Source organism: Sclerotinia sclerotiorum, genomic scaffold (genome assembly GCF_000146945.2).
Source record: "Sclerotinia sclerotiorum 1980 UF-70 scaffold_11 genomic scaffold, whole genome shotgun sequence".
In the NCBI taxonomy this organism is placed as follows: Eukaryota; Fungi; Ascomycota; class Leotiomycetes; order Helotiales; family Sclerotiniaceae; genus Sclerotinia; species Sclerotinia sclerotiorum.
Window position 1 is genome coordinate 121,015 of NW_001820825.1, and position 20,286 is coordinate 141,300.

Sequence of the window (20,286 nt, forward strand, 5' to 3'; positions counted from 1 at the left end):
TCCTCTCTTGCCTTCATATCCACATCTTGCCTCCCCACCGAATCCCCTATGCTTTACCCCCCAATCCCAAGAATCAGCTCAATCATCCAGAAAAACAAAAAACAATTATCTTTCGTTAATTAATCTTATATATAATATTACTACTCCATCATAACTTTATTAGGAGTCCATTCACCATCCATCCAATCAGCGACTTAAAAATCATACCGTTTTAAATTAAGTATAAAAACCAGAAACACAGCTTAATAAGAATCAATACTCACAAGAAACTCACATCATAATCATCCAAAGAATCTTTATTCTATTCCATTGTATTGTATCGCATTCTCCCTTTCTCAATTCTTAAAAATGACTATGATGAAAACTCCCAGTAGACTATGTACATTTTGTACAGAAAGACTCTTGATCCCACCTACTTCATCATCATCCATCCATCCATGCATTTGCAATCTGTTCCAAATGCGAAACTCTCCCTCGAAGCCTCCCTTTGAAACCAGCCCAGACTCTCCCAATAACATCTCTCCACCCTTCCAACATTCTACTTCCTATACCACATTCTCGTAATCTTTGTATGTCTCATCTTCTTCTGCAATTGAAAGATACCATACATAAGTGCCTCACTCGTTGGCGGACAACCAGGCACATAAATATCGACCGGAACAATTCGATCACAACCTCTAGTGACACTATAGCTATAATGATAATAGCCACCACCATTTGCACAAGATCCCATACTAACAACCCATCTTGGATCAGGCATTTGATCATAAACTTGTCGAAGAGCAGGAGCCATCTTATTGGTGAGAGTACCGGCTACAATCATAACATCAGATTGACGAGGTGATGCACGGAAAATTATACCAAGACGATCTTGATCGTATCTTGGGGTGGAAAGATGCATCATTTCGACGGCGCAACAAGCGAGACCGAAGGTCATAGGCCAAAGGGATCCTTGACGTGCCCAGTTGGCAATTTGATCGAGTGTAGTTCTGTTTGTAAATTGTTAGCTTTTGTTTCCATATGTATACCAGATCGCCACTCAAAATGCAGCGAGCAGAGCATAGGTCTAGAATAAAGCGTAGGCTTGAAGCAAATTCGCCCCTTCTGTTCTCTCCCCGCTCTCATCCCTTCTCCTATGCCCGCCACTGTCATCTATCCCCAACATAATCCCATGATCTCCCATCCCCCTCATCCCCCCTCATCCCCACTCCTCCTTCTCTACCTTCCCCTCTTTTCTCTCCCCTCCCTTCCCCCAAACTCAAACACCAAAGTAAAAAATAAAAAAAAGAAACCCAAACACCTACAAAGCATACTGCATAACACCCTTCTTCCCCTCCTGACTCGGCAACAAAACCTCCCTCCTCTCCTTCCCCGTAACACTCAACTTCACCTCTGCCCTATTATCCAAACGACCCGTATCCAGCGCCTGCACCTGAGTTTTTGCCGTCTTTGGCGCGCTGGACGAGATGCCCGCTTGGAGAAGGCGGGTGGGGAGGAGAGAGTGGTGGGCGGGTTTGGCTATTTGTGTGGTAAGTTTTTGTTAGTTGCCGTGTTTGTTTTTGTTTTTGTTTGCTTTTGGGGGAGAGTGGTTTTGTGTGGGTGGGTTGAGAAGGGAAGGGAAGGAGTTGCCACTGATGATAGAAGAATGCCTTCACACGCAGACATAGGAAGATAACAGAAAAACAAAAGGGAAAACAAACCTCTCAATACCAGCGCCCCCGCAGATCTCGTAGTTTTAAACATCTTGAGTTTACTTTCTTCTTCGTCCGTCCGTCCGACTATCTATCTTGTTTGTCCTGTTCTGTGCTTCCTGTCCTATCCTATCCGTATTCCTAATAAATACCTCTTCTCTCTCTGTAACTAAACCGTTCAGTCAATCAACCAACAGACCAATCGATCAATCAATCAGTATATCAATTGACGAAAGAACAAAAAAGGACCCGGTAAGTGAAGATAGTCCAAAGTTCCGTGGCGTCTCGAGGTTATCTGGGTAGGTATCTATCGGTAACTCGCAAAGTCATCGATGTCACTGAAGATCCTAAGGTTCAAATTATTGATTTCGGTTGATTAATTCGAATCCAATGATTGGTTGAGATCACGTGGTTTATTTATGCTTGCCGCCACCACTTATGCATTGTGAATTGCAGTCGAATATCAACAACATAATTCCACACTACAAAAATCATTCCTTTTAAAATAAATTCTATGCTAGCCTGCTAGTTATCATGTTGAGCTTTTTGTCTATCCAAAATCCAGTTCATTACAATTCCATTTCCCCCTTTGCCCTTTTTCCATTAGTCTAGAAATAATACAGAATAGCTAAAGCGCAAGTAGATATGTATGTAGTACAACAACGCAGTAGATGTACGAAGTGAAAGATCAAACACAAACAAGGAGAACAGACTTTGATATTGAAGTCATGTAACCCTGCCACCGAAAACCCCATCATAAATTAAGAACCCAACATAGAGTATTCCTCATTTATTGTCCAGATTTCTTAGCATTTTCCGCCATAGCAGCATCAATTTGTGCGTCGACTTGTTCTTCATCAACCTCATTTTCATCAGGTTTGAAGTTTTCCTTTCCACTTTTACTTCTCGGTGATAATCTTTCCTCACTTTCTTCTTCGCTACTTTCACTTCCTTGTAAACTATCACGATTGTTATATCGACTTCTAGTCATCTAGAACGTAAAGTTAGCTCAAGTAGGCTTTGAGAAGATACAAACATACCCATGATCGTACACCACCAATAAGACCCAAACTATATCCTGTCGCAAAATCACTGCCTGGACCTGAGTTATCATTTCTTGGAATTTCCAAACGGCGTGTAAGGTGTTGTAGAGCAGATGGGCTTGTGAGACTCCCAGTACTATTTCCATCAAAGCTATGCATACGTGCAGGACTACCGGGACGACTAGATTGCCAGAATTGTTTCAATTCCTTTCCCAATTCTTGGCCAGTAGTACTCCAATTTGTTCGGATAGCTTCTCTCATTTCTGCAACATGACGTTTTAGGTCAAGTTCATTCTTCTTAAGCCATGATACGTTAAGCTCTTGTCTTGTAGTACCTCGCTTGAATTGACGCGCAATATATTTCTCATAGTCACGAACAATTCTGTATGACTGTTAGCAATGGTTGAGGAAGTAGAAGTTCAAAAACATACTTTGTAATGATACCAGTTGTGCTAACACCCTCGGTTCTCTGTGTAACCAAAAATTTACCTTGTTCCTTGATTGGTTTGTAAATATCATCTCCTTCGTCCGCTCCATATGGAAGATCGTCGTGCGCGACGTAATCGATCCTTTTTTCTGCCAAAAATTCCGGAGTAACAATCCATGGACAATTTTCAACAACCTCATCCACCCACTTGCAATGTCTTACAGTCTCAGCTCGCTCTTGCCCGGATAGAACTGTAAGTCCTTTTCTCTTGTGTGTTTCCGCGTCTCCCGTAACTCCGACCAATAAATAAACGTCTGGAAATGCTTTTTTAGCTTGTTCGAGCTGTCGCATATGTCTGCCATGACTTAGTTACTACTACCAAGGACGTAGTTTTTGAATTACATACCCAAGATGAAATAAATCAAACACACCATCCGCGTAAACACGAACTGGTCTACCGGTAGGTGGTGGATTGGTCTTGTATCCAACAGGATCCATCAATTTTCCAATTGGTGGTGGGGCCATCGATGGTGCATTTTCCTCTTTATCTTTCTCTACCTCTTGCTCCCCATCTTCTCCCTTTGAGATACTTTTTCTTCCCTTCTTTCCAACTCTGTTCGCGATATCTGTACTACCCTCAGTTGTATCCGATGGCTCTCCCGGATCTCGCGCATTATCAGATCCATTAACTGCTACTTTATCATGTGTAGATGATCGAAGGCGTTTCGCAGGTGGGTTTTGAGCATCGACCGAAAGGACCTTTTTATGACTCGAGCTGCGTGTTTCTCGAGTTTCCGGAGCTGTAGATTCGCCATCTTCACCAGATGCATCTCTTGACGAATTCTGTAATTGATCGAGCGTTGATGATGTCTTGGACAACCCAGTAGCAGTACGCTTCCGTTTTCCTACACTCCCGCCAGATGATGGAGAAGACATTTTGATTCTTCAATTTTCAATCTGAAAATGGATCCGATTGATAGACGGGAATTGAGATGATCGATTATAGCCTTCTAGTTTTCGTGTCTTGATGTTAGTTTTTGGATACTAGGATGAGCTTCCCGAAACTTGAATAATTTTGACCAGGGTTCAAAAGTGGTGTTTTGGTAGTATCGCGCGGATTAGAGAAGTTGATAGATATCGGGAGTCAGCTTTTGAAGCTTGGGAACCTTGGAATGCAGATATTTTGATAAAAACAATAATAATTTTGATGGAAGTGATGATCTTAAAAAAAATTAATCAAAGCTTTATGTAAGGTTTGATGAAGATGATACGAGTACTGCATCAATAATTGGTAGAACGAAGTAAGTGGTAATGATTGATTCGATGTAAGTTGTCTTGTTGTCCTCACATAAAGCTAGTTTTAAGCTATCTTAATAAAAATCCCCAACCCGGTTTCTTTTAAGGTGTTCAAATTTCAAAATAACCCGGAAATTCCAAAACATCGTCATTGCTAACTATTGAGCACGAGCACGTGGGACGCTAAGGAATAATGAGGTGTTTCCGTGATTGTTGATTGGATAATTCAAGATGCACGAACGAGGCGGGAACTCCCCCACCAAGGAAGAGAAGTATGAAATCGTGATATCTATCAAAAAATCAACCATCGACCCAAAAATAACCCTAATAATAATTATTCAAAAATCCATAATTTATGATTTTTGATTTAAAATTCCCTCAAAAGTAACTCAACCCCTAAAATCAATATCTAAAACCCCGAGAACGAGACAAGGTATTTAAATTCCCATTCCCCGTTCCCGTTTCCATTCACGTATCTACACCCCAATCCTCTTCTCAAAAGAGTTTATTCCTATAGCGTAAATTCTCATCTCTCATCCATAAAAACCTCACTCACCTCATCTCCTCTTCCCTTCCCCCTCCTCTAAAAAAATCAAAAAAACCTCACCAGTAATTTTTCCCACCCTGCAATTCACAGTTCGCGGCTCGCGGGGTAACTAAAGAATCTCTTAGTTTCTTTCTAATTCTTTCTCCGAACCTCTCTACATAGTACATACCCACCCACCTGTATACTACACTACCCACATACATACTATCCAATCTCCACTTCGAGCTGTGACCATTAGCTAGCTAGTTACCTAGCAGGTAGTGATTTTTCCGATCACTCTACTCCGTACAAGTTACACGCAAACATTCAAACTGAAAGAAACATCAAATAAACCATTTAGTCAGGATATCAATCAATTGATTTTTTCAAAAGTACAATGCAATGCAACTTGGCCTTACTAGTCTAGGGACCCTTTCCTATAAAGTTCTGTAATGTAAAATAGAAAAGATAATGGGCTCATGACCAATGATAAGATAACTCGCTGCGTGTGAAGATCGTAAGTTGGAGAAATTTCATGTAGAAGGAGAAGCCACCACCAAGGGGATCTCCAAAATGTTTACCAGATATAAAGTATTCATAACCTTTATGCCTTCCTTCATCCCATGCTCCCTGATCCCTCCTAGCATTCACGAAGACTCCCAGAAGATCTCGCAACACGTGAATGTATCTCACGTTTTGCTAGTAAAAACGCAAACAACTTGCAACCGTTTCTTTCTATTCCAGACATAATCGCAAAAATAATCATTCATCAAGATGAATCTGGTCTGCATAATTTCTCGAGTCATTAATATCTTCACCTCCTCCCTCCGTCGCCATCCCTCACTTCAAGAATCTTTGAAGTATCATGAATACCCAGAGTACTCCTACTTCTATTCCTTCGAGTTGGCCGTTTTTGGTAAAACCTCGTCGACTACAGCTTGGTACTTGGGATCTTTCGGGTCGATCTTTTCGGGCAAGGCATTGGATTCGGGGACTTCGGATTGGGCTTGTCCTTTTGGGACTTGGCTGACAAGGTCTTTGTCTTCCTCGCCGTGATCGAACATCTCTGTATCATCGGAATCAGTGAGGACTTCAGTACCATCTCCAAGAAGAATGATCCGTCCACGTTGGTTCCCACCGAAAGATTTAAGCTTCTGGTCCATATCAACATCATAACCACTATCACTGTCATCAAAATTATGATGAACGCCAGGTCCTCGGAATTCAGCTAGTAAACATATTAGGAGATATTCCGATCCTAGGAACTAGCGGAGTACTTGCCATACTCCGGAGGGGCACATGGACCATCTCCATTCGCGACACGCTTTGCGATTTCATCGTACCACTCTTCCTTGGTTTTGCCGTTCAAGAGACCAATGACAATCATAGTCATGTTATCACAACCGACACCACCAGTTTCCGAATTGGATGCTAAGCAGTTATCCATCATGTTCTCACAGATTTTAGACAAGTCTTGCTTGGCAACGATCCCTCGTCGAACAAATTCAATGACAGCTTGAGAGGATTGACAATCCCAGATACCTATAAAATTGTGTTAGCCCGTCTTCTTTGAGGAATGGTCGCAAGCTACTGACCGTCGCAAGCAACCACCAAGAACTCGTCATCGTCTGTAATGTCATGTACAGTAACGTCTGGGAATGCAGTCACGATTTGTTGTTCGGGCGAAAGGCCTGCGCTCTTCTTGAACTCAAAATCACCAATAGCTCTTGACAATGCAAGATTGCCATTGACACGACCGAAATCGACGAAACCTCCAGCCGCATTGATTCTAGCCTTTTCGCCTGCACAGATGCATATTAGTATTTTGTGCAGTATATTACCAAGATGATGAAAAGCTACCTTCGTTCTGCGGCTTGTGGTCGAATGACAGAGGCTTAGCCCGACCCTTGACTCCCAAAACGCTTCTTGAATCTCCGGCATTTCCCTTGAGAATAGTGAGTATATTTTGGCTTTCCTTTCATACCATATAACATACCACATAAATCTTCTTGTGCGAAATGATACCAACGGATGCGGTACAGCCAGAAACTTCCTCCTCGTACCTTGGATCTACACCTTGAATCAGTAACCTTTTCTAATCAAAGATGGAAGGTCTTCGAACCCATCAAAATTGCTCTATCTGTTGCGAGAAAGCCATCCTTCAAAGCTTGTTCAATATCACCCTTTTGAAATGCTTCTTGTTTCGCAATGATTTGGTGTATATTTTCGCCTGCAAAGAGTGCTACCCTGTCTCCTCCATGTCCATCGTAAACACCGAAGAAAGAAAGTCTGCTTTCGATTGGAGCTGGCTTAAATTCCTGTCCCTTTGTATTCTGTAAATCAAGAATAGTCGCGTGCGCATCCTCCATACTAATTCTCCATCCTTGCATAGAAGAGACACCATAGACTAATCTCTCATCGCCTCCGATAGCTGAGTTCTGATAGAGAGCACAATGTTAGTAATCATGGAAAGTGGTGGATAAATCTCGATAGTAAGATTGCGGCTGGACACCGAGTCTTCATGGAATATTTTGAGAGAAAGTTGTCCTCATTTCCCGAACAGCATAAAAGTCTTTGTATCACTGCGGGCGCGGGAATACTGAGCATGGGCATTGGGTACCAGATGTGCGATACCTTGGTAAGAGATAGCAGCGCCGACAATGACACGGTAAACAAACAAGGAAAAGCAAACATACCTTCTCCACGACCGGCTCCGAAAGAGTCTGACCCATCTTGCAGATAGATCGAGTCCTCTCTACAAAAATCCAACAAACAATTCAGATCCTTCTCTCCACAAGATTTGTAGGTCCTCGGACTTCTTGGTGTTCCTTGACAGAGATTGCAAAGATGTATGGGCGGGATGCGGGGTCGTGGTTTCCTTGAAAAGAAAGGCCAAAGAGATTGTAGATAGATGAATACTATCGGCGGGATGATGTCCTTCGAGTTGGACAATCTTTTGGAGGTGAGTGTAGAGATTGGGGAGAATTATCTTTGCAGATCGCGTGCAGTTTTTGGGAGGGAAAGAGAAACTGGTACTACTAAAAATGACGCTTCTTCCTGGATTGATGAGAGCAAAGAACGCTAAAGGTGATTCGCTTATTTATCTATAAACAGCAGAGTGGGGGACCGAAAGGATAATTGAATGAATGAATGATTTGATATGTGTGATGATGGATGCTTGTTTTTAGTGAGTTGTGAATAATAGGATAGGAAAGAATGTCCTCGAGTAATTGATTGAATGGTTTTTTGCTATTTTATAAAGTATGTACTAGGTGTGGTATAGATAGTTTGCAGTATTAAACTCTTTTCACTCTGTTAATCATTTCTCTAGGTATGGTATAATGACTACTTGGTTGTCTACTAGGTAGTTATTATTCACCTCTTTCTTTCGCGGGGTGATTGTTAAGGATGTACACAATATTGATAAGTGGTAGAATTCATTTGATTCACCCTTTCGATATCAAGTCATGATCCAGCTTTTGATACCATCTACAGTTTGTAAAGAGGTATCTAACCTACCTATCTACATCTTCATACCACCTACTGAGTAATTATTTGAAGAAGCCAACAATCTGCTTACCGAGTACATACATGCATACCTAAGTGTGAATATACCTAACTTTGAGCCTGGTGAGTCAACTGTCCGTGGCTACCCAAGGACTACTCTAAACCAAGAACTACTCGAAAACAAGAATCCGGACATATTGATGATGATCCTCTCCTCCGTAAGAACGCATCGACCACGCTGTCGTATTCCAAATTCCTGACTGATATCTACGCCGTAGTACCTGGGTGACATACGATAGGCTACTCCTTCTTTACCCAGTGATATTGATAATTGGAATTCCCAAGTCATGTAAGCTTCTTAGTCCTGTACCACTACTGCACTTTACTCATTCATTCGTTCGGTGACAGTCTGGACCAAGTCACTTGGCGGACCCTGCTTTGGCCTTGTAGTTTTAGGTGTTGGAACCTCGGAGGAACCGAACGGACTGCGCCGCACTCTGATATTAAACTTCTCTGATTAACATAGGCACTCGAGCAGTAGAAGTAACCTTGAATTCTTGAAGAGCGGTTATTTCTTTTCTCTGCATAGATAATTCAACCTTGTGTCAGGTTGTTCTTTATCACCCTCAGACTTATCTTTTCGTATCGATGGCGCCGCCATAATTTTGCTTGGATCATTTAACGAACAATGTAAGATTATCTTACTGTAAATGTAAATGAATGGCATTTATCAATCTTTTCTATTTTCGAGTCAATTGTTGGTTTGATTTATTTTAGTGGGGCTGATGTTCATCTGTCATAGCAATCCCTGTCTGCAAATTTTCCCTGAATATTGATAAGACCAAAGCTGGGGAAATCTTTGAAGGTGCTCCGTATGCACAATAATCATTTCACGAGTGATTTCATCCCGTTTCTGCCCGTTTCTGCCCGCCTCTGTATGAAATTGTATCATCATCCATAGGTATTTTGACATCAATCCTTTTAATATTGTAAAAACCAAGTGGTTTATCAATAAGGAAATTATAGGCGAGTCATATAATACAGCTCACTGAATTTCAGAACATTCACAGATCTGGTAGGATTACATTATTCGAGTGAAATACGAAGGGATGTCTCGATCTAGAACATATCGGTTTGAAGTTTCGAAGTTTTGATTACTCAACGGCTCAAGAAAGAATCAAGAAAGTATCGTGACATCTAGCAGGTCTATCGTTTAAGAACATCAAATTAACACTTCCATTTCGTTCCTGTATCTTAACATTTGGAGGAAGTAATATTTGTGTTCTCTCTATTCTTTCTTTCATTTCAAATCGCGAAATCAAGGGAACATTCTAGATAGCGTGTTCATTGCTCCATGTAAGCAAGGCATCGGTTATGCTATTACATTCTGCGAGAAATCAAAGCTCAGTGAGTTATCATTCCTCAAGCTTCACTGGCACATTCGACTTGGAGATATTAAATGCATCGAATTAGACAATTAGTTTCGAAGATTCATCTCCATCTCATCTGGCGTGCAAATAAGTCGAACATTTAATTATCTCATGAATTTAGCTCTCTGTGTTTTAAGAAGGCAAGATCTTACGATAATACTATTTATCTATCAGTCGCTTTCAACGTTTGATTCTTCTACCTCTCTCAAGCCGTCTTTAGGTTTCTTCTCTTCTCTACATTTCCTTCCATCATCTATATTCTAGTTCTAGTGTGCTCAGTGCATATACAGGAACGTGGTTCAGGAGCAAATCAAAGCCACCACGTACAAGTTGTCAAATTCTCCAATCCAAAAAAAATGGAATTTAGCTGCTTCTACCTATCTCAATTTATCTTACTCCAATATCTCTGAAGAACCCCTCCGTAATGAGATGCTAAGCGAAGAAATACACATCATAAGTCTTCTCTTCTATCTAAAACATACTATCCCATATTCTCTTGGCTTTCATATGAGAGCTAGACATCGCGATGTTATACTAGTATACTCGTAGAACTAAGATACAATATCCAAGAAACCTTTAAAGATTTTCCGAGTTCTTAAAGTGGAAGTTTGAAGAAGGGTACTTGCTATATATATAGCTTTTTATTTCCTTTACTCAAGTTTTGTCTCTGCATTCTCCACTTCATAATTTCCATCATACGTTCAAATAAGCATATCAAATCACAAATCACCAAGCACCGCTCAAACATTACAACGCCAAATCAAATACCAAATACCCTGTTCACTCTCACCCCTCGCACCTCACATCAAATCAAAATCTCACCAGCCCAACAAATCCAACCCAATCCAAACAAAAACAAAAACAAAATGTTCCCCTTCTTCGTACTCTTCTTCATCCTCACGTTCCTCCTGAGAAACTCCCTCAAAGTCATCCGTCCCTTTTTTTCCATCATAAGAATAATCGTGGATTTACTTGACATTATAAGTTTGTGGGGATGGGTGTTGGGTTTTTAGGATGTTTTGTTGTATTGTTGTATGTGGTTTTATGGTTCAAATATTCGTTATGTTTGGGAAGGCGGAGGGGGGATAAAGGGGATGAAGAGGATGGATATGATTGATATGATGAAAGAGAAGGGAGAGAAGGGTTGTTTAGTGTTTAAATGGATATGTTTTTATCCTTATCCTTTCTGTTTTTTCAAATGTATGGTAGAATGGTGAAATAAATACTAGTTTATAAGATATTGTGATCATCAATTTTCAATTTCAAGAGGATATATAGAGAACAGCCATGGCAGACTTCCTCTAGTCTTCGACCTATAGACCAGGAACGAACGGCATTTATCTGACATTTTCTCACAGACATCATGAAAACAAAAAGAAATTCAAGAAACTAACACTCCCATATTTGAAGTTCCGGTATAACTTTTCGTTTTGGATACAGGATCAAATTAACTATCTTACATAGCTACCGCAATCCTGTCAATAGCGTCGAGTTTGACAATGATATATAAGATATTATTAGGTGGTGGATTAATATCTATATTCTCTCTTCGAATACCTTCCAACTATTCTAATCATATAGTAAACTTTATAATTATTTTTAAAAAAAAAATCAAAAATATTGACCTTGTTGCTATTACCAAATTATTCGGGATTTGAAGTGAGGTGATAAATGTTACGAGGTTTGCCGTCTAGATCACGTGGAAGTGCTCTAGGCTCTCGAAGTGGTTTATAACTAGGCGTCAAGCAGGGACTTAAAGTAATGACAATAATGCAATTCGTAACTAATAGTAGAGTATACTAAATGGTTGATCTTGAGCACGAAGCTCTATACAAAGGAAATCCATCTTGATTATATAGACCTTCGTGTTCTAGCTGATCAGTAGGATCAGTATGGCTCAGTACTGAGCTTGCTGATCCTCACTGAGTCAGTCACATGATATTAGTAACACGTGAGCGTCTTCTTGTTACCCGGCGTAACATATCACTAGTCTTCACTTAGAAGTGAAGTCGTTACTAGATCGAGTAGAATGTAGGTAAACTAATTGATAACTAAGTTGAGCACTAAGCTCCTTAACTACGAGACTAAATGAATGTTTATATACCCTATATCATCTTTTGAGGACCTCTGGGACCCTAAGGTCCAAAAGGTCCTCGAGGTCACGTGAATTAATGAATCGTGACAGTAAAAGTGGTGCACATGCTGATATGGTGCACATACTGATAAACCACGTTAGGCAAAAAGAAGTCATATTTATCCCTCCAATGATCTTACTTTATGTAACGATACTGTACTGAAGGCAGCGGCTGCCTGAGGTTTCATCTGGTTGGTAGTTGTGGGTTAAGGCTTTATCACTGGTATTCACTTGGAAGTGAATTCGTTACTAGCTCAAGTAGAATGTAGGTAAACTAATTGATAACTAAGTTGAGCACGAAGCTCCTATACTATGAAAATAATGAATGTTTATATACTGGTCCTTTCCAGGAGCCTTGAGGAGCCTATGCTCCTGGAGGCTCCATCACGTGATCCCTACTTGTCCGACGTGATGGTGAATCGTGACACTATATCGATAATCATTGATACCTAGTACTTGTGTTGCGAGGGTAGCCGTCTAGATCATGTGGAAGTGCTCTAGACTCTCGAGGTGGTTTATAATTAAGTGTCAAGCAGGGACTTAAGTAATGACAATAATGATATACTATTCATAACTAATAGTAGAGTATACTAAATAATTGATCTTGAGTACGAAGCTCTATACAAAGGAAATCCATCTTGATTATATAGACCTTCGTGCCATATGTCCCACCGTTCCCCCCGATTTAAATCGGTGGGACGAGTGGGACCACGTGACCCCTTGTTTAGTCATGTGATGCGAGGTTTAGTCATAATTGAATACCGTCGTAACAATCAAATGTTGGCGGTGGTGGGAGAAGAGTTATGATAATTTTTCTGTGTAGATTTTATATTATATTAATTAATACCTGATTAGGCTAGAATGAGGTTTATTATTTTATTTGTATATTCTTTTGAAGAATAAATATCACTTTACTATTTGTTACGTCGGACAGTAACATAGGTCACGTTCTTGATCACATGATCAAGAAACCGACAAATCGAGATCGGCTTTGCGGTGATCGATTTGTCGGGCTCATAGCCATCGGTTTTTTAAGGAGGCATGAAGGTCTATATAATCAAGATGGATTTCCTTTGTATAAAGCTTCGTGCTCAAGATCAATTATTTAGTATACTCTATTATTAGTTACGAATAGTATATCATTATTGTCATTACTTAAGTCCCTGCTTGACACTTAATTATAAACCACCTCGAGAGTCTAGAGCACTTCCACATGATCTAGACGGCTATTCTTATAAAAGTTGATTGATTATAAGAAGATAATTACATTATATAATAAGTGATCAATTATATATATCAACAATGACAATCATGATCATCAAGTTCTTGCTATCAATAAAATAGACAGAAAGGAAGGAAGTAGTTACTAATTAATTATCAAAAGAATTTAACTCTACCCAATTACAATTTCCGCTATATATAATCCTACAATTAATCTCTTTATCTTTTATCACTTATAAAACAATTCCTAGGTTCTATTTATATACTCTAATTAAACTTCAGAAAACTCACAATATACAAAACATTTTCAATCATAACCACCAGGAAAACGTCCCACCAGATTTTTATTTAATTTTGATATTTTTATAACTAGATGTATTTATAACTAACTAGGTAGGTAGGAAATATACCGGGTACTAAGATATCGAATCTGCTGTAATGAGAAGTCTATAGATGAGTGAATATAGAATGATTTGTTAGATATAATTATATATAAAAATCCCTGTATTTACAACTAATTTCTTCACAAACTTTTGAAGGTAGAAGGTTCGAATTGGATTTATTGAATCATATAATTAGGATCTGCAATGTTGGACTATTAAATTCCAACTCGGAGAATGGAAATAACAGTTATTAGAATATCGAATCGACCATCTGAATTTCAAATTTTCTGGCTGCTGGGTAGGGGTGTTTTGTGGTTGTGATGAACGTGCAAGATGGACGATGGTGATATAAGCCTCAGTCCGACGACAGTGTTTATGTTGAGAGATGCATATATGTGTATGTGGCTATATCACTATCAAACTCCAAATACTTTAAACCAATCATGCTGTCACGGTAAAGTGCAAAATATCGTCATCTATTCAGGAAATACAAATGTTTCCAGCTTCATAACTTGTGAGGTCCATACACACACTGAGCAGAAAGCCTTGGCGGGTAGGTCCCATTGTCTCTTCTGACTTCCTGTGTCAATGCATCGTGGAAATTTCTCGGTTGGTTGTTGGATTGATGATACTATAGGTATATTTATAGAGGTCGGGGCCCAACAAGTAATCCCAGCATTAGTTAGGTATTTAGGCAACTAACTAATACGCAGTGAACATATCTTCGATCAAAAGCCCTAACCATCCCCTTTAGCAAATGTAGCCAAAAAAAAAGACAATTAATTCCCTTTTTCGCTGTTCACATTCATTTTCCATCTTATAATTAACCATACGCTTCATACCTCATAAAAAGACTATTTTCAATTTATCACCTCCCACTACCCAAGAAGTAAGTATGAAACGAGGGCTGTTTCACGTGCTTTCGGGAATTCGTGAGATGAAACTTATTCTTTTCGACTGCTGGAGAGAAAAATTTGTATGAAACCAGGTTAAATGATTGAAGCAGTAAACTAAACACAACCAATATCAAATATCATCAACAGACAAGTAAAAAATGGGGAAACAGTTCCGCTCGTAACTGTATATAGCCAAAATAAAAACATGATATTTGTATTCAACTTCCCTTTAGCGAAGAAGTCTAAATATGTATGAGCGACGGGCCATTACTCGCGGCGTTGTTGAGATAAGACAAACTGAGATATATTTCGGATATTCACGCATATTGGATAGACTATCCATATGACTATTTGGTAGAAGATTGTATGACTGATGAATTCTGGGCGGTCCTCTTTACGAGGTAATTCATTTCTCGTTAATTGATAGATGTATACTTAGACTAATCATTGTTACACAGTCCATCCTATTTCATCTCTGTCAAGTCCAGCTCCAACGATATCGTATACGCCAGAATAAAAATGAAATTCATATCCCAACGCCAGTCTCTTCGAAAAATCTTTTCCTTCGCCATTCCAGTCCCATATCCCTCCATTCGAAACCAAACCAATTCGTGAAATTAGATATATGCCATTCCCATCACTCAATCAACCCTCCAAATCAAAAATCGCATCCGTCCTCCATCCTCAGGGAAATTTAACGTACCCTCCACCATTTCACTCCCCCTGATCCCTTCCACCGCTTCTGTAAAACATCTTCTCATCTCCATAGAGGGAGTTGACTGCGGTACCGACAAGATAGGGGAACGAATTTCATGATTACTAACATGACTCCACGATTTATCGAAATCGTCTTGTGTATCCACTTTGGATTTAGGAGGTCGAGAACAGCGATGGGATTTTGATTCTTGCGGTTTTGGGAGTGAGGTTGAAGGAGGTGGGGAGGAAGATTTGCTGCTACTGGGTGTGTAGACGAGACCGAGGAAGATTCCTTGAAGAGAAGCATCGCCAGTTTCTTCGGAGAGAGACAGACTCGAAATCATGGGAACCGTGGAGCCTGAAGCTGGGAGATTCGAGTTGAAGAATGAATTGGAGAGGAGGACGTTTGGGAGATGATGGTGTAGAGATGAAGGAAGTGTGGATGTGAAGGAAGCGGGTGGCATTGGAAGTGATGGCGTAAAAATGCAAAATTGAGACGAAGGATTTGGACGAGGCAAAGAGGGATCAGTTATTGGTTGTTGAAATGAGCCTGCGAGAAATTGTTAGCCTTCGTCATATTTTCGAGGTGATCTGAGTAGGAGGAAGCCCCATGGAAATATCAATTGTCGATAAGCTGGAATGCTACAAAACCTAGAATTACTCACGATCACTCCTTTCAACAGCCCTCGCAGACACAACCGTGCCAAATGCCACCGTCATAAATAAATTAGAAACCAACATTTTACTTTGGATATTCTTGCTTTGAAGTAAAAATTCTTATTTTGAAAAAAATAATACACCTTAATCGAATCGAAAATATCTAGGACTCTTTCTTGAAGCAATCCGCGGCCGGCCGTAACCTTCCAATATCAACGAGCGACGCTCATGTTTAAACATTTCTACTCCAACCTTAGACGCCAAGCGAGAGGCCGCAAAGCTCGATGTTTTGCAAGTGGCAAGCATATTACTCTTCCCATATTTTTCAGATCCATACATCTAAAGTAAGTAGATGGACAAATCAACCGGAAGGAAAAGGTATTGAAAACGTCAAAACGTCATCCAAGGTTGGGCGTCATTGGCTACATGAGTTTGTTACCTTGTTTGTGTCAAGGGGCTCCAGGGGTCGTTGGTTTTAAGTTATCGAGCATGCATTTGGGAAGCGAGAACATATCCATCAAGAAGCGTTGTAAACCACTTGGAAAACTTTAAACTAAACTTGCATAAGCTTAAGAGGAGGTCCTATGGGTGGTAACGATTTATCAAAAGAAAGCCAAGGGACGGCAAGTTTGGGTAGGAAGTACCGATAGGCATGCCAAGAGATGAGAGAGTTAATACCGCGACAGAATAAGTGGAGAAACGATGTTTGGGCCAATTTCTTGGAGGTTTGAAAAGGCGAAAAGAACAGGCGCACGCTATCACGCGTTTAACGGATCATACCTACATGTGGCGGGTACGTTTGTCATCGAAAACATGAGTGCTTTTGATAACGGAATAAGTAATTTATATCGAGAGATTTTCATGCTTAAATCTTTTTTGCCCCTCTCCCTCGCCATATTCAACAGACAACTGGCCATTACCGCGAATTTTGTATTTATAAATCATGAGACCTTCCAAGCCAACTGGTCCTCGTGCATGGATCTTGTTTGTTGATATTCCTACTTCGGTACCGAATCCGAAGCGCATTCCATCAGCCATACGACTGGAAGTGTTCCAGAAAACACCTGCTGAGTCCACACTAGCCATAAATCGCTCAGCAAGTTCAGAGGATGAGGTGAGGATTACATCAGTGTGGTGGGAACCATGAATGTTGATATGTGAGATGGCTTCGTTGAGATTAGAAACGGTTTTGATGGCAAGAGTAAGTGATAGATGTTCTGTATCAAAATCACCGTCCACTGCATCTTGAAGGAAAACTGCTTGGTGAGAAGGGAGTTTTGATGTGAGAGCTGCTTTGCTAGAAGCATCGCATCTTAACGAGACACCCTTCTCTAGAAGTGCTTCCGCAGCCTGTGGGAGAACTTTCTCTAGAGCAGCTTGCTCAACTAACAAAGTCTCCACGCTGTTGCATGCTGCTGGATATGACGTTTTCGCATCAACGATGACTCTTGTTGCCATTGCCGGGTCAGCAGTGTTCTCAAGATATATCGAGCAGAGGCCATCTGCGTGGCCCATCACAGAAATTTTGGTATTTTCTTTGATGTATTTGACCAATTCATTTGAACCTCTTGGGATTACGAGATCAATGTATTGGTCCAATGCCAATAATTGAGGGATGACGTCCCTGGTTGTGACTAACTGTATAGCAGCTGCTGGAACTTCTGTTGACTGCAAAGCCGCTGATATCACCGTTGATATAGCAATAAAAGATTCAGTAGACTCTTTGCCACCTGCAGAGTATTAGCTTTCATGTGAACAGTTAAAATAATATTTTGTCCTACCTTTTAAGATGGCAGCATTCCCGGACTTGATTGCTAACGACGCGATGTTGGCAATCACTTCAGGACGTGCTTCAAAGATGATCAGAAGTACTCCAATGGGACATGACACTCTCTCAAGGTCCAGACCATCGTCAAGTCGTGTTCGCAGCGTGACTTTTCCAACTGTGTGGAGCGATCAGCAGAAATTTATTTTCATCGGGAACAAAGCACAATACCAGGGTCATCCAGATCTCTGACATCCAAAATTCCCTTCAACATATCTTCATATTTTCCCTTCTTTCCCAAATCTAATCTCGACACTATACTTAAGCTCAAACGACCACCCTCGGCTTCCCTTTTAGCCAATTCGAGATCCCGAGCATTAGCGGCTAGTATTTCTTCTTTATTTTGTAGAAGTGCATCGTGAATAGCAGTCAAAGCTGCATTTCTCGAGGACGTTGGAAGTGTAGCCAGAATGTGAGACGCAGTCTTTGCCCCGCTTGCAGCTTCTGCTGGGGTTGCGTTTGTGAGAGACATGGGAATTGGAAGAGTCTCAAGTGAAAGACTCGATAATGACTTGAGAACGATTTTAGAATAAGCAGTATTTTATCACCGCTAAGGTTAAAAGCTCAAGAGCGTGTTATAGATTCACTCAAAATAGTATTGATAAAAAGTGATGAATGCTTTTGTTCCACCCTCCATGCGATGACTGATTTCTGATACCATGTGATTTGAGCCGGAGCAGGCGGCCGCTAGCGTAAAATAACCCCAGACCTCGCTGGAGCTCCAAGGCAACATCATAGCCTCTCGCATCCTCGTCCCCTCATTCGATCCTGATAGTGTTAGCGTTGAGACTTCCAACACATTATCTCGACTATCTTTGGTGTTTCTGGTGCCAAATGCGAGATTGCACCGTTGACCTTTCACGGGAAGCTATCTGAGACCGGTGCGAACCTGCGAGAACTGTGCAATTAATCAAACGCTCATTATCTGGTCGCATACCCTCCTTTCAGGATGGATAATTTCCTGTCCCGGATGCTTTTATTTCCCCCCCATCCCGCGCCTTTGGTACCTCTCTCGGACTCGCAATACGATGCTGGTATCACATCGCAAATCGAGACTTTGAAGAAAACATCAGAGAAGACTTTGCTACAAAGTACTGCCGGTGGTGAAAGTCCTTTAGATGTGAGCTGTGGTTTATATATTATCGGCCATGAGCTAATATGTTTGTAATAGGTCATCAACCCCTCGTTAAATACTGTTCCATATATCTACATTTTAAATGCCCATATCGCTGCAGCTTACAAAAATGAGAAGGGAATTAACATCGACAACTTATGGGATAAAGCGACAAGTTTCCTACACAGTTTCGATCCGAGGCAGATTCGATATCTTGGTGAGGAACTGCAAGATATTATGAGTTTTGTCGCGGAAGTTGCCTCGCAGCAACATCAGGTACGTAAAAGTAATACTTTTGGTGTTACATAAAGAAATACTAAAACTCATGAAGCCAGGCGCTGCCATCCCACCAATTCGAGAGGCTCTACTTCGAATCGACCCCTCGGGATCAGTCCTGACCTCGAATCATTTATTTCTTGTTCGATTGGCTCTCCAAACACGATTTTTCACTGCAATCACAGAACTTATTGACAAACCTGTCCTTTACATACCTGCCAAAGAGCCAGTATCATACACAAAATTTCTTTGCGAGGTCGACTTACCAGCACAGTCCTATGTCACGATCAAATCGAGCCTCACCACCAAACTAAAACCTCTTGATGTTCTAGAGTATTTCTATTACAGCGGATCAATCTACATTGGTTTACATAAATGGGATGCTGCATTAGAGATGTTGGAGAATGCTATAACATACCCGGTAAATGAAGGTGGTGTGAGTCTCGTTATGGTTGAAGCATATAAAAAATGGTTACTCGTTGGAATTCTCCAATATGGAAGGGTCCTCCAGCTTCCAAAAACCACTTCTGCTCCTGCCGCCAAAGCATACCATATTATTGCAAAACCATATGAAGCTGTCGCCAGCATTTTTGAAACTGGATCAGCTGCGCGACTAAAGAGCGAAGCTGAGTTCGGTCGACAATTATGGACTGACGATGGTAATTTTGGTCTAATGTACTGTGTTCTGTGCGCCTATCAAAAATTTCAAATCCGTAACCTCACTAATGTTTATTCGAAAATTGGAGCTGCGGACATTATGAGCCTCACGACGAGTGCAGAAACTGGTGTAAAGTTGACTTCAATTAAACAAATTGAAGATCTTATTCAAAGCATGATTGCTGACGGCACCTTACCTGCAACTATGATTCGAGATCAATCTGGACATGCTGTCCTCGCGTTCTCCCCAACTGGACCTGTCCTTTCAGAAACCCAGGTTCAAATTGATTTAGTGGCATCGACTCGACGTATCCAATCTCTAGCCAAACAAATCAAAGTCACAGACAGAGTATTGACACATGATAAGCGATATCTCGACAGTGCTCAGAGAGCTAAGAGCAAAGCGAAGAAGGTTGGTGGTGTAACTATGGATCCCATGGATTGGAACACCGTAATCGAGGATGAGGATATAATGACGGAGATGTATTGATCTTAGTTACGGTGGAA

The 20,286-nt window shown here is 40.7% G+C and overlaps 8 protein-coding genes across 8 annotated transcripts; 2 read left to right on the forward strand and 6 right to left on the reverse strand.

Moving 5' to 3' along the window:
- Positions 1–538: 538 nt before the first annotated feature.
- Positions 539–1,743, reverse strand: SS1G_08165 (NADH-ubiquinone oxidoreductase; the record flags this gene model as incomplete). Its single annotated transcript, XM_001590375.1, has 3 exons — positions 539–989; positions 1,305–1,518; positions 1,701–1,743. 3 exons carry the CDS (start codon positions 1,741–1,743, stop codon positions 539–541), a joined length of 708 nt encoding a protein of 235 aa, XP_001590425.1.
- A 738-nt stretch (positions 1,744–2,481) lies between these two features.
- Positions 2,482–4,097, reverse strand: SS1G_08166 (hypothetical protein; the record flags this gene model as incomplete). The annotated part of the gene is made up of 4 exons (XM_001590376.1): positions 2,482–2,682; positions 2,732–3,116; positions 3,166–3,475; positions 3,593–4,097. 4 exons carry the CDS (start codon positions 4,095–4,097, stop codon positions 2,482–2,484), a joined length of 1,401 nt encoding a protein of 466 aa, XP_001590426.1.
- Positions 4,098–5,873: 1,776 nt separating this feature from the next.
- Positions 5,874–7,715, reverse strand: SS1G_08167 (hypothetical protein; the record flags this gene model as incomplete). The annotated part of the gene is made up of 8 exons (XM_001590377.1): positions 5,874–6,049; positions 6,122–6,211; positions 6,265–6,525; positions 6,579–6,785; positions 6,844–6,928; positions 6,980–7,053; positions 7,106–7,421; positions 7,680–7,715. The coding sequence occupies 8 exons, from the start codon at positions 7,713–7,715 to the stop codon at positions 5,874–5,876; spliced, it is 1,245 nt and encodes a 414-aa protein (XP_001590427.1).
- Positions 7,716–10,090: 2,375 nt separating this feature from the next.
- Positions 10,091–10,442, reverse strand: SS1G_08168 (predicted protein; the record flags this gene model as incomplete). The annotated part of the gene is made up of 2 exons (XM_001590378.1): positions 10,091–10,173; positions 10,403–10,442. 2 exons carry the CDS (start codon positions 10,440–10,442, stop codon positions 10,091–10,093), a joined length of 123 nt encoding a protein of 40 aa, XP_001590428.1.
- Positions 10,443–13,991: 3,549 nt separating this feature from the next.
- On the forward strand, positions 13,992–14,360 carry SS1G_08169 (predicted protein; the record flags this gene model as incomplete). Its single annotated transcript, XM_001590379.1, has 2 exons — positions 13,992–14,211; positions 14,308–14,360. 2 exons carry the CDS (start codon positions 13,992–13,994, stop codon positions 14,358–14,360), a joined length of 273 nt encoding a protein of 90 aa, XP_001590429.1.
- A 644-nt stretch (positions 14,361–15,004) lies between these two features.
- SS1G_08170 (predicted protein) lies at positions 15,005–15,970 on the reverse strand (the record flags this gene model as incomplete). The annotated part of the gene is made up of 3 exons (XM_001590380.1): positions 15,005–15,018; positions 15,258–15,800; positions 15,916–15,970. The coding sequence occupies 3 exons, from the start codon at positions 15,968–15,970 to the stop codon at positions 15,005–15,007; spliced, it is 612 nt and encodes a 203-aa protein (XP_001590430.1).
- A 780-nt stretch (positions 15,971–16,750) lies between these two features.
- On the reverse strand, positions 16,751–18,204 carry SS1G_08171 (hypothetical protein; the record flags this gene model as incomplete). The annotated part of the gene is made up of 3 exons (XM_001590381.1): positions 16,751–17,637; positions 17,689–17,850; positions 17,904–18,204. 3 exons carry the CDS (start codon positions 18,202–18,204, stop codon positions 16,751–16,753), a joined length of 1,350 nt encoding a protein of 449 aa, XP_001590431.1.
- A 477-nt stretch (positions 18,205–18,681) lies between these two features.
- SS1G_08172 (hypothetical protein) lies at positions 18,682–20,269 on the forward strand (the record flags this gene model as incomplete). The annotated part of the gene is made up of 3 exons (XM_001590382.1): positions 18,682–18,852; positions 18,904–19,122; positions 19,397–20,269. The coding sequence occupies 3 exons, from the start codon at positions 18,682–18,684 to the stop codon at positions 20,267–20,269; spliced, it is 1,263 nt and encodes a 420-aa protein (XP_001590432.1).
- Positions 20,270–20,286: the final 17 nt, after the last annotated feature.